General features: G+C 54.4%; 1 protein-coding gene and 1 long non-coding RNA gene across 6 annotated transcripts in view; one reads left to right on the forward strand and one right to left on the reverse strand.

Annotated features, from left to right (window-relative positions):
• KIRREL3 (kirre like nephrin family adhesion molecule 3) overlaps nucleotides 1-25,110 on the forward strand; it is a 491,466-nt gene that overhangs the window by 438,338 nt on the left and 28,018 nt on the right. For both annotated transcript variants that reach the window (XM_032472373.1, XM_032472375.1), the window contains exons 6-7: nucleotides 15,791-15,948; nucleotides 21,296-21,446. In XM_032472373.1, the coding sequence (XP_032328264.1) occupies nucleotides 15,791-15,948; nucleotides 21,296-21,446 (309 nt within the window). The remainder of the gene's footprint in view (nucleotides 1-15,790; nucleotides 15,949-21,295; nucleotides 21,447-25,110) is intronic.
• On the reverse strand, nucleotides 10,164-20,299 carry LOC116661111. Of its 4 annotated transcripts, XR_004316867.1 has the most exons (6): nucleotides 20,066-20,299; nucleotides 19,688-19,930; nucleotides 15,328-19,044; nucleotides 14,865-14,992; nucleotides 10,865-12,017; nucleotides 10,164-10,403 (listed from the first exon to the last, which is right to left on the reverse strand). It is a non-coding gene; the product is annotated as an uncharacterized LOC116661111 (long non-coding RNA). The 4 variants fall into 4 exon arrangements; XR_004316865.1 differs by having other exon boundaries at nucleotides 14,865-16,710; XR_004316864.1 differs by having other exon boundaries at nucleotides 14,865-19,044.

Here is a 25,110-nt window from a genome sequence, read left to right on the forward strand (position 1 = left end):
AGTGAGTGGGGTTCTTTTCAGCCTGAGGGATGACAGCACACAGAGGGTCCTATCGGGACCCTCCTCCTCCGAAGGGTAGAAGGGGATCTTGCTGGGCCTGGGGTTTGGGGGAGAGTGGGAGACTGGAAGGAGACCCAGGAGTGCATCAGAATCAGGGCCGCGGGACAGCTGGCCCAGGGCACCACCCAGCGTGGGGGGCTCCTCCATCCTGGGGCCAGGGGCACCTGAGCCCCCACACGCCCCCGGCTGCCTAGCTCCCACTGAGGAGCCATCAAGAGGGAAAGGTCTCTAGGCTGGAGGTCAGAAAGGTGAGATTCGAATCCTCACTCCGCCACTGAAAAGCTCCGAGGCCTTGCCGCCAGCTTCGGAACAGCACCCCCACCTCACGCGTCTCCTAGCAACACGAGGGTGACCCCCCCAGTGAGTAACTGTGGGGGAGAATTAGCGCAGTGGGTGTGTGACCACTGACACTGTAAAGCGGAAAGTTAGCATAAACACTAGGGCTGTCTAGGGAGCCGCCTTCTCCATCCCAGGCCAGCCCCCCACCCAGTTTTCCACCTTGTCACAGTTACCTGTATGTCTGTAGGGCTGTTACCCTGTATGGCTGTCTGGGAAGATCTGATAAGTTTATCGGTGGCCATTGTCATCATGAGACACCAGGGCTCTTTCCCCGTTGCTTCTCGTACGTCGCACATAACATTTTACTTGAGTTTTTTCTTTTTTCCAGCTTCATTGAGATATAATTGACATACAGCATTATGTAAGTTTAAGGTGTACAACGTGTTGATTCGATACTTTTATATATTGCATATGATTACTGTCACTCCATTAGCTAACACCTCCACCCACCACATAATTACCATTTCTGTTTAGTGGTGAGAACATTTATGACCTATTCTCTTAGCAACATTCAAATATATAATACAGTGTAATTAGCCATAATCACCATGCTGTACATTGGATCCCCAAAACTTGTTAATCTTATAACTGGAAGTTTGTACCCTTTGACCAATATCTCCCCATTTCCCCACCCTCAGCCCCTGGTAACCATCACTCTACTGTCTGTTTCTTGGAGTTCAGCTTTTTTTAGATTCCACATGTGTGCTATCCTACAGTATTTGTCTTTCTCTGTCTGACTTATCTCACTGAGCATAATGCTCTCAACTTTCATACTAGTTGTCGCAAATGGCAAAATTTCCTTCTTTCTCGTGGCTGAATAGTATTCCATTATATTTTATATATATACACAACATCTTCTTTCTCTATATCCAAAACATATAAAGACTTCATACACTTCAATAGCAAAAAAGCAAACAACTCAAAATTAAAACAGGCAGAGGAATTGAACACACTGTTTTCCAAACAAGACATACAGATGGCCAACAGGCATATGAAAAAATGCTCAACATCACTAATCATCAGGGAAATGCAAATCAAAACCACAGTGATACATCACTTCACATCTGTTAGAAGGGCTGTCATCAAAAAGACAAGAGATAACGAAGTATTGGTGAGGACGCGGAGAAAAGGGAACCTTTTGTGGGAATGTAAATTGGTGCAGCCACTATGGAAAACAGTATGGAGGTTCTCAAAAAAATTAAAAATAGAACTACCATATGATCCAGCAATTCTACTTCTAGGATATATCCAAAGGAACTGAAATCAAGATCTTATGGAGATATCTGTACTCCCATGTTCACTGCAGCATTATTCACAGTAGCCGAGAAGTGGAAGCAACCCAAGTGTCCATCAACAGATGACTGAATAAAGAAGATATGCTATATTATGTACAATGGAATACTACTCAGCCATGAAAAAGAAGGAAATCCTAAAATTTGTATGGAGCCACAAAAGATCCCTAATAACCAAAGCAATCCTGAGGAAGAAGAACAAACTAGAGGTATCACATGTCCTGATTTCAAACTATACTACAAAGCTACTTAAAAAAATTTTTAATAAGAATAAGAAGATTTTTAAAAGCTACAGTAATCAACAGTACTGTGCTGGTATTACAGTAGACACATAAGTCAATGGAACAGAACAGAGAGCAGAAATAAACTCATGCACATACAGTCAACTAATAGCTGACAAGGCAGCCAAGCATATCCAAAGAGGAAAGGACAGTCTCCTCAATAAATGGTGTTGGGAAAACTGGTTAATCACATGCAGAGCAATGAAATTGGCCAAAACATCACTCACAAAACATGAACTTGAAATAGAGTAAAGACTTAAACATAAGACTTTGAAACCCTGAAACTCCCAGAAGAAAACACAGGGGGAAAGCTCCTTGACATCGGTCTTGGCAGTGATCTCCTGGATTGAACACCAAAAGCAAAACCAACAAAAGCAAAAAGAAGTAAGAAGGACGACCTCCAGCTGAAAAGCTTCTGCACAGCAAAGGAAACCATCAACAGAATGAAAAGGCAGCCTACAGAATGGGAGAAAATATTTGCAAATCAGACACCTGCCTTGAGCTTTGCTGACACTCTGCCTTAACCGCAGGAGCCCCCAACATAACAGGAGAGAAGGCGGCAGGCCTCCACCCCAGCCACCCCAGTTCCCGGCCACCAGCGCAGAGCACCTGGCACCACTCATGCGTCTCCTCGTTCAGTCCTGCACCACACGAGGCCACCATTAGCCCCACTTTATAGATGAGGAAACTGAAGCTCAGAAAGTTTAGAAACTTGCCCAAGGTCACCCTGGTCTATCTGAGAGCAAAGACGGTGCCCACTCCTCACCCCTATACTGCTCCCCTGGGGCCAGAGATGCAGGGGTTGTGGGGCCCCAAACCCAGCCCACAGACACCAGCAAACACCAGCTGTGGGGATGACCAGAGGCCAGTGGGGAGCCCTTCCCTCCCCCGGTGAATCGCACCAAGAGCAGAGTCAAGCAAGCATCTTCTCCTGGCCACCCACCCAGCTTTTCTCTGAAGGGGTGGTGATCTGATACAGAGCACACTGGGGCCAAAACCATCCCCACCCACCACAGTGGTGATGAGGAAAAGGGGGCCCTCCGGGAGGAGGGCCCCTGCCCCTCTCCTGCGTGCACCACCCGCAGTGGACGCTGGGCTGGCCACCCTGACTTCCCTTCCTCCTTTCAGGAGAGAAGGACTCCTCCCTCAGTTACTGGGCTGTCAGAGGTGGCCAGCTCTCTGCTGAGTCCCCTCTGGGTGGGGGATCACCTGCAGCCACAGGGAGGAAGCCCACTTCCAGTGACTGGCCCCCCAAGGATGCAAAGGCCAGCCTGCCCTCCCAGAATCAGACAACCCAAAGGAGCCCCCCGAGCTGTACTGCTTCTAGTGGGATCTGCGGGGAAATGTGAGGTGCCACTCTCATGGTCCAGACTGCCCCTCTGTCCCATTGGGGTTGATCCAGAAAGGCCTCCCCACTAGACGTCCTCAGGGCTCTACCTCAGGAGTTGGTGTGCAGGACCCCAACCCATGTCCCCCCCAGGACGAGACAACCCTATTTCTCCGAGTGACGCGCTGTGGATGCAAAGGCTTTTTACGGCCCACGTCGCAGCATCCTGGCAGACTGTAGAGCAGCAGTGCTCGCCTATAGAGCATACCCTCTCCATCTCAAATGCAACGCAGTGCTCACCAATTTCTGAGGAGAAATGTGGTCTTTCTCTGTGAAGAATGAGGAAGACAGGTGATTTCAAAAATACCTATAATGCTCAAGTACAGATGAGCAGGTGAGACGCTTTGGGTAATGAACTCTAAAAGAATCGCCCTTTTTCAAATTTAGAGGCTTGTGGGGTTTTTTCCAAAAACAGGCTCAGCTCAGAAAAAGACTTTTTTTTTTCCTCTTAGGATTCTGGCAAATAGCGGATTTGGTAAATTTGCATAAAGTTGAAAGGTACATTTAGTGGTTTTTCTGGGATTCCCTGAAATGAATTTTTGTGGCAAGAGGCCCAAAGGAAGCATTTTGCCTGTTTTCCTCACTTGGCACGCAGCCGCTTGGCTTCACGGTTCCGCGTGACGAGGGACAGTGTATTGTCTCTGCTCCTGTTCACCTTTTCCCCGTGGATGACTGGCCCCTCGCTCGGCTGTCTCTTCTCCTCCTGCCTGTTTCTCCCTGTGTCCCCCTCCCTGAACTCGCTCTGTCTCTCTTGCTCCTCCGTCTTCCCTGCCAGCCAACTGCCATGTGGAACAAATGCGCGTCTTTATAACGCAAACAGTGGTGTTCCTGATCTCTCATTTTAAAAGCCAATTATTGGGATTTCGTAAGTTTGTTTTTAAGCCCCTTAATGAGGCGACCCTTTCCCCCTGCCCCTCCATCTCTGCAAAGGCTCCTGAGGCTCCAGGTACCGGTGGGGAGGGTTCCACCTGGCCCCCTCTCCCTCCATACCGCGAGCCTCAGAGCTCCTGGAGGAGGCTGACTTGCCAGATGGGAGCCTCTAGCAAAACCAACCGTATCGGTTCCGCTTTCTATTTATGGGACCAACCCGGACACTCCCGAGTCCCGCGGCATTTTGCTGGGTCAGGATGGCGCCCTTGAAGCTGTCAAAGAGTGGGGCGCACAAAGCGCGTCTCACGGGGAAGCAGCCGGGCGGCACTGAGGTTAGGAGAGCGCCGCTGGGCTCCCGGCGCCTGAGCCAGTTTCCTGGGTCCCCTGCTTGTGAGTTGAGTGACTTGTCCCAAGCGGATCGGCCGTTCTATGCCTCAGTTTCTCCATCTGTAAGTTGAAGATAACTACGAGGCCCCACGATGGCATGAGACTACTGTGAGGTCCAAATGAGTAAATGGCAACCCATGCCACCACGCTTGACTTCTCCCCCAGACCGAGCCACGTTGAGCAAGAGAACCTCCAAATCAAGTCAAGGTCAGAACCAGCCAGAGAGCTTTGGGAGACGCTGTGCAGCAGACATGAGCCAGAAATTCCTGCAAACATGCCCGGGAAGGGCTCTCCCCCTGTCCTGCAGCCGTCTGCACAGGAGCCCAGCTGGAGAGGGAGCCGGTCCCTCCGCATGACAACCCACCTCCCCGGTGCCCGAGGGACGTTCTCCCCTCCTCCCGCGCCTGCCCTAGGGTCCCACCTGCTGCCCCACGGCACACTGTTCCTCTTGCTGCTGCTCTCACGGGCCGCCCCTTCCCTGCTGATTTCTCCCTCTGGCCACGAAAGGGGGCTACCTCAAGTCCTCCTGCACCTGCTGTCCCCACACTGTCACACATCTCCCACCATCACCCTGTGCCGGGCGCTTCCATGGACACACACACAGGCACAAGGACACACACACACACAGAGGTACACACACCCCTGCTTGCGTGGAGCCAATGTCTGTGCCCTCCCCCTCCCCATCATGCTCTCTCTCCCCCTGCTCCGCACACATCCTGTGATTCATTTGTGTGCTCAGTATTAATGAAACATCCGTCTCCTCGCAAACAGCTCCTCACTGATGAGATGGCTTAGACCCTTTCAGGGTTTAATCGGAAATGAACAGAATGCTCACTCTTCCTAAATTGAGGGGGGAAACAAGTGACTTGGTGTGACTTTGTCCCTGACAGCATCGGTCTCCCTTGCCCTCACCCCTCCTCCCTGGGGGTCCCTACCCATCCTGCCTGTTACCTCCTCGTCGTCACCGTGGTCGGTGCTTTGCGGCAAAGTGCTGACCATGACGTCTAGGGAGGCTGGGGGTGTGGAACAAGGAGGTAACAGAAAGAGGTTGAAACAAGCAGTTTCACACGTACGTCTGTCTCGTAAGTCTGGCAACACTGAAAGTATCCCAACGCCGCTACTTACTGGCTATGTTACGCTGGGCAAGTAACTGTGTCTACCTCGTATGGGGTTGTTGTGAGGATTAAGTGATTCTTTTTATAGCGCTGGGAGAGTTCTGGAAGTGCAAGCAATGTACCGATGTTAGCTATTATCCGCACCAGTGTTGTTGTGTCCTTATTGCTACATCTGAGGTAATACGCTAGGTGGTGGGGGAAATGCAAAGGTGCGTTCAGACTCGTCGGGAACTGTAGGGAACCTAAAACAGGTCCACCCGTCAGCGTAACGGGGACTGCAGTGGGTGCCAGCGTGAAGGCAGAAGCTCAGTGCTGAGGGAGCAGGGCGAGTTCACTTCCAGCTCCGTGGGATCAGACAGGCACCGCCAACCAATATTTACTAAGGCTCACTGTGCGGTGGACACTATAATGGTACAGGGATAAAAAGAAGAACCCTGGCGAGGGCCAGCCGTCAAGGAGCTCACAGCTGTGGGGCAGCCAGCCGTTATGGGCTCACGGATGTGGCACACGGTCTTAGGGCAGAGGCTGAGATTGCCAGAGGGCTTCCTGGAGGAGGTGACAGTAAAGAACAATCAAGAGTTAACACCACAAAGGGGGCCTTGGAGCTGATTGAAGGGAGGGTGGGATTCCAGCTGGTTAAGACGCAGGATCAGGGCATTCCCAGCAGAGGGAACATCACAAACCCTAGCATGTAGTTCTAAAGATCAGGCTATTCTTGCAGAGAGGTGAAGAGATGAGGCCAATGAAAGCATGAGAGAAAGAGCTGGGAGAGAAGGCGGAGCCGTGGAGAGCCCTGGATGTGCTGCACGCTGAGAAAAGGGGCTTCATCCCGGAGCAGCAGGGAGCAACGAACACGGTCAGCAGTGGAGGTGGTGCCTGTGGACAGTCAGCTGGCCGGTGGAGGTAGAAAGGATTGGAGTGGAGCAGAGAGGCCCAGCTGTGTGAGGGCTGAGGTGACCACAGGAGCCCAGAGCTTTGGGCTGTCTCTCGGGAGCAAACCGGACAGCAGGCGCCCGCTGAGTCTATCAGTGAACTTCTGCCACTTAATCAAGCACCCCAAACTGAATGATCCTGTGAGTCTGCAGTTTGGCCGAGCTCAGCTGAGATCACCCACCTCTGCTCCACACGGGTCGGCTGGATTCACGCCCACCTTTGCAGCCTTCTGGTCCCATGGCCTGTCTCTCGTGGGCACAGAATGTGGGGGGACTGGAGGGCCAAGCCAGGCAGGGCAGCAGATCCCCCCACCGGGGAGCAGCAGGGTCTTCATCCCGTATCTGGTGAGGACGGGGAGGGGGAGACAGAGAGAGACCGCCGCTTCCCAGGCAGACAGCTTGGCAGAATTCTACGCCCCAGGCACTCAGCCAGCCATCTTTCAAGGGAATGAGCCCAGTCTGCCTGGAGAACAAATAACATGTATAAAACGCTGGACCACTTACAAAGCGTCTTCCCACACTGCATCTCACTTGATCCTGGCAGCTACAGAGCAAATCTGGTCTCATTATATTTTCTACTTTACAGGTGAAGAAACTGAGGCATGGAGAGGCTAAGAGACTTGTCCATGGCCACAAACTAGCACAGGTAGTTCTCAGCATTTGAGCCCAAGCTGCCTGATCTTCAGTTAGCTAAGAAAAGGGAAAGTGACAATTGGGAAAGAGTGACTTATTCCAAGAATTGCAGGTGATTCTTGTCCACAGGAATAAATTGAGTTAAGAAGAGACGGGAAATGAGGCAGGAGAGGTTGGCAGGAGCCAAGGAGTTCAGACTTTGCCTAGATGGCAGTGGGAGACCTTTGAAAGATTTTAAACAAAGGAATGCTGGCTATTCAGCAAACGGTGAGGGAATGAGTGATTGAGTACATAGAAGACTGATCAAACTGCTGTGAAGAGCACTCTGGGACAGTGTGGCGGGTGGAGGAGAGGGTATTAGGTACTGTCACCCAAGCGAAAAACGATGAAGGCCTGAGCCAGGGAGACTGTTGGGGATGACAAAGACAAAATTGTTTCTCTTCCTTTCTTACCTATGGTACTCAGTTCTGCTTGTAGTCATCATTAATGTCAGCAAGTATTCTTGAGTTGGTGTTGTTTCTTTTTAACACCTTTATAGTGGTGATTTCTGTACAGTAAACTACACATATCTCAGATGCACAATTTCACGAATTTTGACAGATGCATATACATCAGTGAAACCACCATCACAGTCAAGGTAGCTCACATTTCCATCACTCCTCAAGAGATGCACATTTCAAACTCCCAATTTATCCCTTCCCACCCTCTTTGCCCCCTGGTAACCATAAGTTTGTTCTCTGTGTCTGAGTCTGTCGACAAGAGACAAATTTGAGAACTATTTCAGAGAATTAACCAGGATGGTTAGCAACGCCGGGTGAAGGAGAATAGAATCCAGAAAGACGCACAGATTTCTGGCTTTAGTAACTAAATGGTGGTGCCATTCCCCAAAATAGGAGATATGCCTATTTGGGGGTTATCAACATGCAGATGTTGGCTCAGTCCACAGGAAAGCAATGGATGGAGTTTAGAATGACGTATGCAGGCAAGAGCAAGCCCCAGGGATGACCAACAGTTACGGGTGGGAAGAAGACAGAAAGCAGCATCGAGAGAGGCCGGGAGAAAAACCAGAAGAGGACCCTGGAGGCCAGCTTAGGATTTCCCTGTTCCCTGCCTGTTCTTATTTTTAATTAGAACTACTTACCAACACCCAACATCGTATTATGTATTTATCCATTTATTGTGTCTGTCTCACTAGAATATAAACTCCACCCAGGCAGGATTTTTGTGTCCCCGGTGCCTTGAACAGGGCCTGGCACGCAGAGGATGGATTTTCTGAACGCACTTTGAGCTGGCCCTGAAAAGCAGACCCTAAAAAACTGGTGCATCTCAGTCCTCTTTACATTCTGCAGTTCTGCACTTTGGCCATTAGGTGGCGCATCTATGCCCGCGAGGAAGCTGGAGGCTGGGAGGACACGCGGCCCAGAACCTGAGGACAGGGCAGAATGACAAAAGGGAGCCCCACCCTGGATCTGAGCAGCAAGAATCATTCCTCCACTCCCTTAGCAGACGTCTCTCGATCACAAACTGCGAGCCAGGCCCACGCCTCCTTGAGCCCTCTGAAATCAGCTTAGGAATGCAGGGTCTGAATGCGCAGGAATAGAGGCTGGGGGCAGGGGGTTGGGTGGGAAGGGCTATGAAGCGCTGCCCCAGCTCCAGGCGCGGTCCGTGCGCTGCTCTGACTCCAGCAGAACCTATCACAGGATCACACAAACCTGGATCTAAATTTCAACCCTACCCCTTACCTGCTGTGTTACTTAGCTCAGTAATTTGCCCTCTCTGACCTCTAGTTTCCTAATCTACAAAATGGGAAGATCCTAATAGCACCTGTTTCAAAGGATACTGAGAATAAAACAGGAGGGCCCTTGGCCCAGTGTTGTCCACATAAACAAAACTAAATACTATTCTTAAAAACTGGACGTGATGTCTGTCTCACCCTTTACAAAGCTCTCCTCATTCTTCACATCATAAAGGTAGCCCTCACAACAACCCTGCAGTTATCTTTATTGTCCCACTTCCCAGGTAAGAGGGCTAAGGTTGTCAGATTATATAACTCGCCCGCAATCATACAGCTTGTAAAGGGATGGACTCAAGCCAGGTTTGGCTCAGGAAACACATAAGGGATATTTACAGAGTGGCAGGTGCTTTGCCAGGTGACAGGGACCGAGGATGGATGAGGCTGCTGTCCAGGAGAGAGACAAACGTGCAAATCGTTTCCAGAGAAGAGGTTATATATTGAGACAGAAGGGTGCCTGGGATGCTATGGGATCACAGACAAAAGTCACTTGATCCAACCAGGAGATCCCAGAAAGACCTTATGGACTAGGCAACCCCTTAGCTAAATCTGGAAGGCTGGGTAAGAGTGATCCAGGGAAAGAAGGAACTCCAGCATCCCAAGATAAAGAACTGCCCGTGCCTGTTATGAAACCGGTTCATACTGGGTTCTGCCTTCAAACCCAGTGTCCAGTGAGCAGAACGCTAGCCCAGAGAGTCACGAAGGCAACAGGGGGCCAATCAAGGGACAAAGGGCCCACACGTGTTCTCATTATCTGGTGAGCCTTTTTACAAAGCACTCGTCCGTTTATAACCACCCTCAGAGGCCTCCAGAGCAGTACTCCTCAGACATCAGTGTACATATACATTATCTGGGTCTTTTTTAAGCGTAGATTCAGATTTAGGTGGTCCTGAGGAGGAGCACAAGTGTCTGTATTTCTTTTTTTTATTATGGAAGTATAGTCAGTTTACCATGTTGTGTCAATTTCTGGTGCACAGCATAAAGTTTCCATCATACATGTACATACATACATTCTTATTCATATTCTTTTTCATGGTAGGTTACTACAAGATACTGGATATAGTTCCCTGTGCTGCACAGTATAAACTTGTTGTTGATCTATTTTACATATAGTAGTTTTACATATCTACAAATCTCCAGCTCCCAATTTATCCCTTCCCACCCCATCTGCATTTCTAACAAGCTCCCAGGTGGTGCGGAGGCTGCAGGTCTATCCCAGGCACACACTTTGAGAAGCAGAGTTCTCCCCATCAGCTCCAAGAGGGCAGGATGTGTCTGGTTTTACTCAACTACTCAGACTGTGACGTTGAAGAGGCTGAAAAGACATGGAGGAAGAAAAGTCGGGAGCTGAACCTGATGCAAAGACAAGCCTCTTCGGGGGCAAACCTCCTCTTCCCTCCAAGCCAAGGGCCCTCTGAGCTGTCATCCTGCCTGCCTGCAGCCTTCTCCCCAGCCTATGACCCAGACAAACCAGACTGGGGTCCCTCTTTGACCGAGGGATCTTATGCTTCCAAGAAAACAGGCTGAGAACCACCACCACCCGAAGCCCTTCCCGCCCAGGCTTCCCCTCTTCAGAAATGGCAACAAGCAGTCAGTCGCCCAAGACCAAGCCACAGAGACTTCCTAGCCAGTTCTCACCTGCCACCCCCAGCTCTACCTACTCCTCTGCGCACACGCAGCACTCAAACTGCTGGCCTCAGAAGCAAAGTGCCATGACAGACCCCTCACCCAGGATCTTTCATTTATTCAGTCAACAAATATTTACTGAAAGCCTACCGAATGCCAGGCACGGATCTGGACAAGGCAACGCTGCAGTGACCAAGACAGACAAGGTCTGTCTTTGTTCTCAGGGAGCCTCCTTTCCAGTAAAGGGAGATAATAAATGAATCCAGCGATAAAGAAAACTGAAGTGGGCTGGTGTGATGGAGAGTGATTGAGGGGCTGTTATGCAGGTTGGCCATCCTCACCGAGGATGTGACATTTAAGCTGCGCTGTCATTGACAGGGAGAAGCCAGTGGGATAAGGATACAGAAAAGAGCATTCCAGATGGAAAAGCCAAGGGGTGGGGCGTGGTGAGGGTTGCGTGGCTGAGGGGAACCAGGTCCCAGGGGCAGGATGGGGCTGGGGTGCAGGCACTTGTAGGCACTTGTAGGCGCTTGTAGGTGCTTGTAGGCAACTGAGAGGAGTTCAAATTATGTTCCAAGGAGAGTGTGGAGCCCCTGGAGGTCCTGGAGCAGAGCACTGACACAACCAGACCGTGTTTTTACCAGACTGCTGGTGGAGAACTCGCCGTACATAAGTTGAACAAGACTGGGGCGGGCCTGCCCTCCAAGAAGCTTAGTGTCCACGAGGTATTCCCGGGGAGGGGGAGGATGACCTTGCTGACCTCCCACCTCTGCCACTGGCGTCGTAACCTCCACATCCGTGCAGCTGTGACTTCCCTTGGCAGCTGTGCCCCATCTACCATCTGGAGACATCGTCTGGGCTGGCAGAGCATCCGGGGACTTCTGGACGCCCAGCAAGGGCCACTTAGGTGACCAGCTGGACTTTGGAGGAAATCTCAGAGGGCTGCCCATGGCCTGGCACCGAGGGAATTTTCCCAGCCTGTCCGGGCGAGGTTGGCCAACCCCACAAACCAAGACCAAGGACTCAAATGGACCTGATGCCTTGTGGTTGCCAGACACTGAGGCAGAGAGCAGTTCCAGGCTGGGGCGGAAACCCTCTGAACCCAGCCCCACTTTGCCGTCTGTGCAGCCGACGTCCTGTGGGAAGGACAGCCAGATGGCCACTGCTGGCACAGGCTCCAGTCCAGAAGTCCAAGGCCTTCTGATCGTGGGAGCCCTTCTCAGAGACAGCCGTGGGGCTAGGGGCCATTCCACAAACCTCCAGCCACAGAATCTCTTACTTCCGTAAAATGGCATGAAGAGCCCTAGTGCACAAAGCAGATGAAAGCTTGACCTCCCTGGTGGAGCCGGGCTGGCCCCCCCCTCCTTCCCTGCCCTCACTCGCTGGAGCTCTGCGCAGTCTGTCCTCTCTGGCCTCGGTTTCCTTCTCTGTCAGCGCCGAGCTGCACCTGCCTCCCTGCCCGCCTCCCCACGCGAGCCCCCTCGCCCTTGGCAGCAGAGCCGGGAGAAAGTCCTCAGGGGCTCCCTCCCGCACAGGGAGGGGGGCGCCCCACAGTGCCCAGCCACACGTGCGGCGCCGTCTGCAGGGCTGGTGGCCCGAGAGGGGCAGAGCAAGGAGGAAGGCCCCCCAGCCGCCGGCCCAACTCCTGGATGGCAAGAGAGTAACCTGCAAAGAGCCAACCAGCCCACGACGGTGGGACCCTCAGCCGCAGGATGTCCCTTTCATAAGCAGCACTGAGGAGCCAGTCAGGCGCTGGGTTCTCACTCCCACCAGCCCGTCGGGCTGAGCCTTCCAGCTCTAGGGACCTGCTCTGTCTCTGAACCGCTCAGGTCCTCCAGGCCTCAGTCACCCAACGGTTAATGCATTTTTTCCTGACTGACAGCAAGCACAACACCGAAACAGTCAACTATTTTTATCTCCGGATTAATCACAAAAGGCTAATGCTTCCACCTTCTCTGTGATTAAAAATTAGGAGACCAAGCTCTACAGTGGCTCAGGATAATAACCAATCCGGAGAGGGCTTGATGTATGAATAATGCATCTCCGGCTCGGGCTGCTTGAGACTTTCTCCCCTCCTGGCCCCCAGCTCCGGGCCCCCATCTAAATGGAGGGGTAATGAGTGCCCCCTCCCGTCAGAGCCACAGCTGCCAAGAGCGACTGTTGATTTCTATTCAGCCTGCTGGCCCTCAAACCTCCCCCTCCTCCCCCCACCCGCCCCCACACACCCCAGCCCCATCCGCACCCCCCACCCCATCTGCTGTGCACCGAGGCGGAGGCCGATCAATAATGCATGGTTACATGAATAACCGGCGTGATAACCACTTATTCAGGAAGATGTAATCAGGGCCCATTCTGAGGGGGTGTGTGTGTGTGTGAGTGAGCCTGAGCACACACACAGCACAGTCCCACTTCCCTCTTCCCTCCTCTAACCCAATATTCCAAAACACAGCACCAGACATCCTTGGGTGGAGGGTAGAGCTCGGTGGTAGAGCACATGCTTAGCATGCACGAGGTCCTGGCTTCAATCCCCAGTACCTCCATTAAAAACAAACAAACAAACAAACAAAAACAAAACACAGCACCAGAGAAGCAGGAAGGAAGGGCCCCCTCAGTCTCTACGCTGTGATCGTAGGAGGTTCCGCTGAGCAAAGGCCCAGAGACAGTCAGTTCTCAAACCTGGTCACACCCTGGAATCCTCTGGGAGCCTTAAAAAGCCCTGATGCTCGGGTCCACCTCCCAGGATGGGGATTTAGCTGGTGTGGCCCAGCAATGGGACATTTCTGTTTATCACCTCCCCTAGAATACTGTGTAAAATGCAGCCAAGGCTGAGAATCACTGTCTCAGACCCAACAAACGTCAGTGCCCAGGGGAAGGTTCCAGATCACCTTTTATATCTGAGGAAATAGAAGCGGGAAAGGGGACGGCCTTCCCGCTTCAGCCTCTGATCTCAGGCACTTTGCACAATCGCGCCCCCTTGGCTCACCACTGGGGAGGCCCAGAGACACGATGGTCAGATATTTATCCTGTTCCTGAAGCTTCGGATGGTCCTTTCCAATCTCCCTGGCCCTCCGCAGGCTGGGCCTGAGGGCCTCCATGCAGAGCAGCGAGCAGGAGAAAGCTGCCACCGCAGAGGGAGGGCGGGAACCCCAGCCCAGCCCAGCCCAGCCCTCCCCTCTGGAAGGGCCGTAGCTCAGAGATAAAATCCCCTCCTCAGCACTGTCACACCCACCACCCATTTCTGGAAAGCCCTCATTAGCCTCCCCGTGGCTCTCTGGCCACACCCGCACCAAGGAGGCCTCTGGCACTAATGAGGGGGTAAGGGCTGGGCGGGGATGGGGGGCTGTCTTCACCGTCCAGCCCACACTCACTATCTGCCTGCACCCAGGGCCCCCTGGGAGGCTGAGCAGGGTTGAATGAGGCCGACTTCCTTCCTGGGCCAGGACTGTGCTGGAGTCCTGGAGCTGCTGAGAGCAACTTGGAAGCCCTAGAGTTTTTCCCTTAGAAAATAGACGCTTGAGGGTTGGCACTCGCTGGGCTGTAGTCCTGAACCAGGCCTCCTGGAGGCCAGGAAGGGCAGGGCCAGAGCCACCAGCTGAAGGTGCACTGCTCTGGGTACTTACCTGGCCCCAGGGTCTCCTGGAGTTTCCTGAGGATCCAGGGAGGAGCAGGAGGGAGTGGCAGGTGGGAGTGGGGGCACTGGAAGGCCGAGCTACTAGGTCAGGGCTGGCCTCCTCTGCCTGGAGCTGCCGGCTCCCCCAGTCTGCAAGCGCAGAAGGTCGCGCGCTTCCCGGCTGGAAGGGCCTTTCTCTGGCTACTGGGCAAAGGAGGCCCTTTGTGCAAAGATCCCAACTTCTCACCCAATGACCCCTACATCTACTCACTGAGCAGACTTGCAGCCCAGCCCGCCCCAGGCCTCCAGAACTGACTGACCTGGCCCCTCCCCAGGAGAGGAAGACCAGGGGTTCTTCAGGTGGTCTCCAGGGGGCCCTGCCCCTTCTGGTTTGTCCAGGGAGGAAAGGCGGGGAGCAGCAGAGGCCTGAGACCCTTGTGCGTCCACAAGCACGAACATCAGAAGAGGCTCTGTGACCTTAGTTCAGTCACTTAATTTCTCTGGGCCTTTTCTCCCGACAGTGGTCACCCATCTTCATACCTGCCTATCCCCATACCCCATGCTCATCATGGGGATGGAAGGTGTGACTCTGCTGGAGTTGGCCGATGTTTATGGAACTTCTGCCAGGCACTGGGCTCTGTGCTGGGCGCTGTGGGCACTCCCCGTTTCTAGGCAGAAACCACACTACTATGAAATGGAGTGGAAGAAACGGGCAGGAGAGATTGTCTGACTCTGTGATGAGGGGTTGGAGCCGCTCTGGGTGACTTAAGTGCTAAGAAGATGCCGGGGGTAGCACGGTCCTCTGAAACACCGTCTCGGCCTTCAGCAGTGGCCTGTCACCTGTCCCCTGCGAGGGAAGTGGCCAGCCTGGTGCTCTGAGTGTCCTGGGGACCTGCTTCCAGCCCTGGCTCTGCCACTCACTCGCTAAGGGACCTTGAGCAAGTCACTTAATCCTGCTGAGCCTCGGTTTCCGGGTCTGTGTAATTGGGCTAACAATGTTTACCTCGCAAGATTGTCGTGAGGATTCAATCGGACAACAGATGTGATAGGGCTCTGTTTAAAAAGAGGGAGAGAGAAAAGAAAGAGAGAAGTTAAAAAGAAAGAAACTGGGAGTGTTATCCGGGCAGCAGCCATGCTTCCCAATCTGTGAACCGGGTCTGCCCTGTCCCCTCGCAGGCTGCCCCGCGGGATGAGATGATGACACGAATGTTCTCTGCAGATAAACACGGGAGAGTGTCGGGGTGTCAGGGATCCCTGCTGCTGCTGCTGCTGCTGCTGCTGCTGCTGCTGCTGCTGCTGCTGCTGCTGCTGCTGCTGCTGCTGCTGCTGCTGCTGTTACAATACAGGGGATTATGCACTTTTTTAAAGAATGATCATTACAGTTTGTCATCCTCTCCATAAAATCAGCCCAGCCTGAGGGGAAGGGCGCCCTCAGCCTGACCTCTCCCCACTCCGTCTCCCCGCAGTGCCGCCCGACGATCCTGTCATCCTAGGGGGGCCCGTGATCAGCCTGCGGGCCGGGGACCCCCTCAACCTCACCTGCCACGCAGACAACGCCAAGCCTGCAGCCTCCATCATCTGGTTGCGGAAGGGAGAGGTCATCAACGGGGCCACCTACTCCAAGGTGAGGCCGGGGCGGACGGAGGGAGGGGGCTGCGAGGAGGGGCCGCCTCCCCTCATCCCTCTGCCGCCCTTGCTCTGTGTCTGTGACTTTCTGCCGCTTTTTCTTTCTGGCTCTTTGTCTCTCCGCCTCTCTGTGTCTTTCTTTTCCTCTCTCCTGCTGTGGCTCTTTATCTGACCTTTTCTGTCTCTCCTCCTCTCTCTCTTCCCTGGGGTAACCGCTGGGCTTGGGGAAGACCCTAAGGACAGAGTGGTCAGAGGAGGAGACTCCAGAAGTGGCCAGTGCCTGATAAAATACAGGACACCCAGTTAAACTTGAATCTCTGCTAAACAGCAAATAACTTTTTAGTGTAAGTATGTCCCAAATATGGCATGGGGCGTACTTCTGGGCCATACTTATACTGAAGATTACTCCTTGTCTCTCTGAAGTTCACACTTGACTGATGGCCTAGATTTTCATTTGTTCAAGCTGGCCGCTTCCCCAGGGCTGCCCAGTGAGGCTGTTTAGGTACTTTTCTGCCCCAGGTGCCTGGCTGGGGAGGGCGGGAGGGGACCAGGGAGGGCCGAATCCAGCCCCTAATCCCTTGCCAAACCCTGCGCCCTACTGTACCTACCTGCTGGGACGCTTTTCTCTAATTCACACGAGATGCCATGCGTCGGAAGGGCCCTGAACTGGTCCCTGTGTTTGTCGTGTTCCATATTTTCTGTATTTTATGATGTTGTGACATCTTGAGGAAGGACTGTCCCTCCCAGGGCTGGCTAGCTCCTAGAGACAGCAAACAGCTGAGAACAGGCCTCCGGTATGCAAACCGAACAGCCCTGGGTCCACCGCCTTTCTCAGGGAATGACCATCCAGACAAGGGTGAAGAAGGAAGGGCGTGTCCCTCCAGTCTGTCCCGTCCCCCCCTGAGGCTGGGTTGGCCTGGCCTCTGCCAGGGTTTGTGTCCCAGAGGACATGCCCCCATTCCTTATACCCAGCATTTTGTCCTCATCCACAGTGGAAAAGGCCCCTGGGAGAGCCTGGCCCCATGTGACTGCGGACCAGAGCAGGGAGGCCACACTCCACCCTCTACCCCACCCAACCCTGTCACATTCCCACCGCCCATGATGGGAATGACAGCCCTCAGCAGGGAGGGGGCTGGGTTCCACCCCTGCTGTGTAACTTCAGAAAAGTCTTGTGCTCTTGACCTCAGTCTCCTTGTCTGTAAAACAAAGGGTCTGGATCAGGGACTCTGTGTCAGTCTGCTTGGGCTGTCTTCATAAAATACTGCAGACCAGTGGCTGAAACCACCAGTCACCCCAGCACCCTCCATCCCATCTGTCCATCTTAGTGGCTGGAGTCCTTCCTTTAGATGCAGCTGCCACTCATCCTGGCCGTCTTTGTGAAGGGCACCCCTATTGGCCCCTGGGGCACAAGACTGGGGTTCAGCCCCTGAGGATGCAGGGTCTGGGGCAAAAGGCACTGTGCAAATCCCCACCTCCTATTACGGCCTTATTCAAAACACGTGAGAACAGGCACCCAGTAGATCCCCTAGATAGCTGTTAAAAGGGGAAACGGCATTAACATTTAACGGTAACCCACAAGCCTTGGACCAACTAAAAGCGGAAGCAGAGAGATGGTAAAAGAGAGAAACAAAGGGACCCAGCAGGTGGGAGAGGTGGGTGACCGGGGAGAGAGAGAAGGCCTTGTTGCCAGGCAATCAGGCCGCTCCAGCCCTTTCCAGGCTGTGTGCATATCAATGAACATCCCAGATTTAGCACCAAGCTAGGGGCACCCACACTGCGTTCCCTCCAAACCTCCATCCTCCCTCACCTGTGACGAAGCAGGCGTCACCAGGCCTCCCACCTCTAGGGGCTCAGCCTAGCTCTCCACTGCCCAGCTGAGGCTTGGGGTCTTTGGAAAGAGCAGAGTGGCAGCAGCTGCCCACGCTGGACAACCTCACACCGCGTGCAGTCTTCCCTCCACCAGCCCAGCCCTGCCACCGCCACTGCCAATTAAATGCCAAGTGCCTCCCTCCCGGTAGGACAGGGGAGCCGGGTACACAGACAGGAAGCAGCACAGGAAGGCAGGCAGGGTCCAGGGATGAGCCCCAAGACTCCCACAGCCTCTGGGACAGTCAGGAAAGCTCTTTAGAAGCAGTCCGCGCACACGCACATAGGCAGAGGGGCGGAAGCCCACCCAGGCAGGCCTCTGCCCTGGCATGTTCACCCCTGCAGGTGAGGCATGTATGCCCACTCCTGGTCCCTACCTGCACATACAGGTGGGCTGGGTCCTAGTGGACCTGCAGGAGCTGCCATCGGGGTCACACTAGTGCCCCTCAAGCTGGAGGGAGAGCTGCCCCAGGCCTTGGAGATGGTGGCCCCAGAAATGAGTGACTCACCATTAATAATCCACTGACACCCCCTCCCCCTGCGCTGATGTGTGTGCTTATGAAGGTTTCTGAAGCAGGAGGTGGGGGGCTGGGGCCCCGGGGTGTCCCCAGAGTCAAGTTCAGGGGAGGGAAGACAGAAGAAGGAGCAAGGAAGACAGGGAAGCGGGACTGTGACAAGAATCAGCAGATGAGAGAATGTTCACCTGGCCCAGACCGCAAAGTCCAAGGGCTTCATTAGCATATGAGAAGAAGGGAGGCCAGGCGAGGTTTCTACCAGAGCAAGAAAGGAAAGGTGCGGAGGGAGGAACGAGGGAAGGAGGAACTGGGGTGAGAAGATGGAGGCCCAGCTCTTCTCCCCGAGGCTTGGCTCCCTCCCCACGAACTGGACCTGCGAGCTGGGGGCCCGGGTGGGGTGCTCAGGGCCTCCCCTGGGGAGCGGGCGCTGAGCTCTGCCCTTGCTTAATGAACATATCTCCCCTTCCCTAATTAGGTGGAACAAACAACTTGAACCAGAATTTTTATTTCCCAGAAAAGCACACGCCTGGACACAGTAAATATGTCATTAATCATCATTCTGGGAGAGAAGCCCCTGCATGCAGGGAGCAGGGCAGCAGCCAGGGGCCTAATTAGGAGCTCGGGCCCCTTCCTCCCCTCCGGCAGGCAGGCAGGCACCCGGTCGGCCCTGCTCCCCTCCACCCCTCAGCAGAGCAAGCCGTTGTTGTCAGTTCCTGGCAGAGTAAAATTTATGTAAATGTCCCTGTTAGCACAACGGGAAAGTAAAGAAAAGGAGAAGGAAGAACAAAACGGCTCTCCCTCCCCACCTCCCCCACCCCAACCCCGAGGTCTTATTTTCATCCAGGAAATTGTTCTTATTATCACTTGGCTATTTATAGATGCGTGAGGTCTGCTGAAAAGCCCTGAGCCAGCCCGTTGCCATGGTTCGGCCTGAGCTCTGGGCTCCTGCTGGGCTTGGGGCTAAACCACCCCCACCTCCAACCCCACCCCCGTTTGCTGGCCTCCAGTTTAGCACCCTGGCCCTGAGGCTGAGCTGAAGACCCTCACCCCACTGGCACCTGGGACTGACCACGTCACCCTCCATCCCTCTCCGAGATCCCTCTGCCCAGGGCTGAGGCCACCACCCCGCGTCCAGGCCTGCTGCCCTGCTCTGTGGATCCCTCTGCCATCTGAGTCTTGCTTTATCTACAGCAGGATGAGCTGTTCTGGACCGAGGCTCAAGTCCTGTTCCCCTGGTGCTGGAGGCCACTGAACTGGGGACCCAGAGGCAGGGTCCAGCAGCCTGCATGTCACTGCTAAACTCGGAGGCTCCTTAATCGTCTTAATGTTCCCACCTTTAAGTGAGGTCACACTAACCGCTTTCTAGGGTCTCCAGAGGCCAGTGGTGGGGGGCCGTGGGCGCAGGGATCACCATTCTCAGGTGCAGATCCCAGCCCTGCCCAGCAAGGTCCTGACTCACTTTGAACTCAGTTTTCTCTTCTGTTATTTAGGAAACAAGACGCCCTTCCTCCAGGGTCCTGTGAGGATTAGAGATGATGTTGGGGTTCTTTCCAGGAAGGATCTGAGCAAGTAGCCTATTCTTCTATTCCTTGGCTCTGGCTGTGATAAAACAAGACGGTGTCAGGCACCACTTCCCTGTAGGGTCAGGTTCCTCTCTGGGGCGCACTGAGCAAGTCCAGTCCCCCCACTCCTAGTGGCCCTCCTGCCCAGCCCGCTCCCCAGGCACGCACCCACCTTAGTGGGCCGTCGGGGAGCTCAGGGAGCAGAGCACCAAGCTGATGGGGAGGTGGCCGGAACGGGGCGCAGGGGAGGAAGCGGTGGCAGCAGGGACGGAGAGCAGCTGCTGTGGGGAATGACCTCGTGGTCACGGGGAAGACAGGAGACCTAAATTTAGGCCTGGCATTAGTTTCTGGGGCTGCCGTGACCAAGTAGCACAACTCGTTTCTTCAAACAACCAAAGTTTATTGTCTCACAGCTGTAGAGGCCAAAAGTCTGAAATGAAGGTGTGGGCAGGGCTGGGCTTCCTCCAAAGGCCAGGGAGGACCGTCCTGGCTCCCGGCATTCCTTGATAGCATCACTCCAGTTTCTGCCTCCTTCTTCCCACGGCCTCCTTCCTGTGTCTCCCTGTGTCTTTCCTCTTCTTACAGGGACACCAGTCATTGGGTTTAGGGCCCACTCTACCTCCAGGGTGATCTTGTCTCAAGATCCTTAACTGATTACTAGTGACTTGACTAAGTTGTGAAGGCCCTGTTTCCAAGCCAGGTCACATTCTGAGGCTCCGGGTGCACACGAGTTGAGGGAGAGGCTATTACAAAGCCCACTCCAAGCCCGTCTTACTTATTTCACCACCGCCCTGAAGTGAGTTCGGTCAGCTCCACGCCCTCTCTTGATCGCACCTGTTTTGCCCCCGGTCAAGTGGAAGATCACAGCATCTGTCCTGCCTGTGGCTCGGTCAGAGCTCTACTGAGGCCAGGAGGTGAAATGACTGAAAAGTTGAAAGGATTTATACAGGTGAAGCAATGGAAGGGTCAGTGTGCATTGGTCCCACCCTCACCCCCACCCTCCAAACTGCACGGCCCCCCACACATCTCCCATCTGTGGCCTCCATCTCAGTGCCTCCCGCAGACGCAGAGACTCTCCCAGGCCAGGCACAGACAGTGGGAGCTGGTTTCCATGGGACCCATGCATCAGGGTGGACAAGCCCAGGCTGATTTTCACACACGATGGAAAACCTTCTAGTTCCTTTCTCCTCCCACAGCGTTGCGCTCAGCCAGGCCAGGGGGCCAAGGGTAACCCCCACCACCAGCTCTCGGTGGCGATGGATGCCCGCGGGTGTCCTGAGCTGACCGCCTCTACCCACAGCACGCCCCTCTCCTCTCTGAGGCTGGCGTGTCCTCCCCCATCCGCCCAGGCAATCCCAGCCGAGTTATGAGTGACATGAGGCCCTCTCTCCCCTCCTCCCAGACCCTACTTCGAGACGGCAAGCGTGAGAGCATCGTGAGCACCCTCTTCATCTCCCCCGGCGACGTGGAGAACGGGCAGAGCATCGTGTGCCGAGCCACCAACAAAGCCATCCCCGGAGGGAAGGAGACCTCGGTCACCATTGACATCCAACGTGAGTACTGACCTGGCCTGAGGCCCAGAGCCACACCCCTGAGGGACAGCTGGAGGCAGGACCTGGGTCAGTCATCTCCGTGGACCGGCGCTTGTGTATCTATGGGCGCCCATAGGACCATCTGGTCCTTCTTATACTGTCACAGATGAGGGTGACAGTCTTCTTAAAACAACACAGATAAGAGTCCTTTGCAAACGGCCTGTTCAAGCCACATTTCCACACCTGTATAAGGTAGATCTTCCACAGCAATGAATAGCATGGTCAGCCCGGGCCCTGCTGGCCCGGCCAGGCAGCCCCACGCCTTTCTTGGAGAGGAAGCCAGAGCAGGGACGCTGGGATCAGAAGGCACTTGGGGCTCCAGAGTGGGGAAGCACAGCTCCACGCCCTGCAGAGGGTGCCTGGGCCCCCCTTGCAGAAGGGCCAGTCAAGGAGGGAAGCGGAGCAGGAAGAACATCCCTGAGTCAGCTCATACTCTGCACATACTCTATCATTCAGTCTTTTTTTTAACTCTTCTGTTTTTTGAAGTCTAGTCCGTTTACAATGTTGTGTCCATTTCTGGTGCACAGCGTAATGTTTCAGTCTTACATGAACATACATATATTCCTTTCATCTTTACAACAGCCGTTTGGTCCCTCTCGGAGGAAACCGAGGCACCCAAGGCCGCACGGGGGTCAGAGGCAGGCAGCCTAGCTCCCCAGAGCCCGAGCTGGCCCTTCCTCTCCCACAGGTCCGCACCGGGAGCCCTCAGCCTATGTTGGTTATTATGCTTCCCATTAACAATAATGATGCTTTAAAACTCCGCCTGCACCACATTCCAAAAGTCACCTAAGGAGGCTCCTGAAGTCGAAAGTGTCTGTTGGCCCGGGAACAAGGCGATCCCGGCAGGGGAGCCCACGGCCTCTCACTGCTGGGCTGGTTCAGACTGGAAATATCAGCCCTTGGAAGTCGACTTTTCTTCTCTTAAACTCCCGCCCACCCCTGCCCCGGAGCATGATGTCACCACGTGCTGGTGGCTTTGTTTCGAGGCCCTTGAAGATCCAGGTCAGAGCTGCAGTCTGGCATTCACTTCCTCCCTGTCATTTTACTCACTTTAAACCAAATCCACGTAAAGACACTCCCCAACAGCCCTGGCTCACCTAAGGCGCCTGGATTCTGCCCTCCACGTGGCTCTCCACGGATCTGGAGTCTGGAGGGGCCATGTCCTAGGGCTTCCAGAGCCCATCTCGGGAGCCAGGGAGCAGGCTTCCCTCGGTCTGGAATCCTGGCAGATGCAGTTTAGGCTCCAGAGGGCATAAGAAACTGTTGTAACCCTCAGAGGTGGGACGCCCAGACACACATGGCCACCGTCCGCTCCCCACTTCCCCCACCCCAGTCCCCCAGCTGGTCAGGAGGCCGATGCCAGCCCCGGAACCCCACAAAAGAGACCACCTGGTCAGCTTCTGGGCCCTGGCAGGAGCGACCCCGAGGGAGCAGTTTCTGCTCCAGCCCGTGATCCATCACACAAAAGAACCCCTTCTGTCAACAAGAAAGTCATCATGACAACAGCCCACCAACTGTTAAAACACAGTCCTCTAAATACACTCTAATGAGATGATCAACTTCCCAGCGCACACGGACTGCAGTCTGCACCGGAGGTGAGCTCCAGCCTGACCAGGTCTCTGGGCCTCGCTGGCTTTCTTTCCAGGGGCGACTCAGCCACCTGAGGAGGGAGCCAGTGGCACTCTGCACCTATCAGCTGCTGTCGCCATGTCCCCCACCCCCGACTGTCCCAACAGGATGAGGTCTCCATCCATTCGTCCCCTCTTCTGAAGGTGTCTGCATGTTCCTGCCAAGCAAAAGAACACGCTCTCTCCACCTCCTCCCTCCTGCCCTGCACCCGCCCCACCCCCACCAACTTATTCCTTTGTTCATTCAGTAAGCATCCAGCTGTTTACTGTGGACACCACAGGCTGGATCGGAGCTGCCTTTGCAAAGCTGCTCATTTTCTCAGCCAACCAAGAAGCATCCAAACTCAGCAAAAACACATTTGTTGTTTGTTTGCCTTGGTCTTCAGATGTTACCCAACGGAAGACAAAAGCCCCCAGACTGAGTAATGGGAGAGAAAGCTTAACACCCTCGAAATCTCGCTACATCTGGACTCCGCATCCAGCTGCCAAATTTCAAATGGATGTGCTATAAAATCACTGAGTCATGGAGTTTCTCTCTCTTCTCACCCCCCTCCTCGATGTACTACTCCCCCTGAACACACACACACACACACACACACACACACACGCAGGCAGGCAGGCAGGCAGGTTGCTGATAGAAACACTAACAGACTCTCAGCTGTAACATCTGTTCAATGTGATCTCAGTTCCACCAGCTACATCAAAGCTGCCCCCTGCAAGTTATGCAGCCGACATCACAAATGGGATTAAAGTCATGCTTAATAGTTGGATATGACATAAGCTATTTCTACCTCTGGAGCCTGGGAGACTCCTGGAAATTCATATCCTGTGCATCCAGAGGAAACAGGTGGACAGAGGGACACAGGTACCTGTGGGCCTGGAGTGGAGGCACAGGTGAGGCAGGCAAGTGTGGAAGCATCCCTGGGGCCTGTTCTCCTGGGCACCGAGGATGTCACAGAGAGGTAGGGAAGGTGCGGGAGAGAGGCACCCACAGGGTGAACTGAGAAGGCAACTGTTGGTGCAGGAGGGGATCAGGCAGCAGGAGGGGTCCTCCAACAGGTGCGTGCTCCCCTCCCTGCCCCGCACGCCTCATCGCTTTATAAAGTACACCCAGGTCGGGGCAGGTTTTAGAGTCTATTGAAGTGGCCCTGCAAGCTGGTCAGCACTGGGGTGATGGGTACAGGCTGGGGAGAGGCTGCAGGACTCCAGGGGGCAGAGTTCTCCTGGGAGGTGGGAGGAGGCTCTCATGGCTAGTCCTGGCCGCGTGTCTTGGTGACCACTGGAGTTAAGCTTTAAAAACCAAGATGGAGATCGCTGAAGTACCCAGCACTTCCCTGGTAATTAACTCTCCAGGAAAAGGCGGCAAGCCAGCTGTTCCAGTAGTGGAGGCTCCCAGATCATGGCCCCCGTCTGGAACTGGGGGAGAACGCAGGGAGAGCAGGCCCCAGCACAGCCCGCCACCGATGCCCAGGAAGCAGCGTTCTCTCCCCGTGTCTTAACCAGCTGTCTGCCGACACCAGTGCAGGCCTCTGTGGGCCATCTCCCGGGCCCGGCCCCGGTGCTTCAGGCTGGGCAGGCAGGCATGGCCCGGCTTGAGCTTGGACAGGGCACAGGGAGGCCAGGCAGCCAAATGAGCCCAACTGCGCGGTGGGCTGGGCTCGGGCCGCAGCCGGGCGGCTGTGCTGATGGCTCTCAGAGAGGCTCGGGAAGCCCCTGTCGTCTCAGCCAGGAGCTGGGCCTGGTGGCTGCTGTCTTGTTCCCCCCGTGGCGCCCTTCACACGCACCTAGAGGGGCGGCATTTTTCTCGATGGTCTCTGAGAAACTGGCCTCCTTACTTCTTTTTCTGAAAAAGGGCTGGACCCCTGGAAAGTTCTCATGCCCTTCCAGCACTCTGCTGTGCAAAGTGGTGAGGACGGGCAGGAAGATGTGGCCCAGGGGCCTGGCTGGGATGCAGGCACCAAGCCGCTCTCTTCACTCGGCCAAGAGCTGAGCTCCAG

This window comes from Camelus ferus, chromosome 33 (genome assembly GCF_009834535.1).
Source record: "Camelus ferus isolate YT-003-E chromosome 33, BCGSAC_Cfer_1.0, whole genome shotgun sequence".
In the NCBI taxonomy this organism is placed as follows: domain Eukaryota; kingdom Metazoa; phylum Chordata; class Mammalia; order Artiodactyla; family Camelidae; genus Camelus; species Camelus ferus.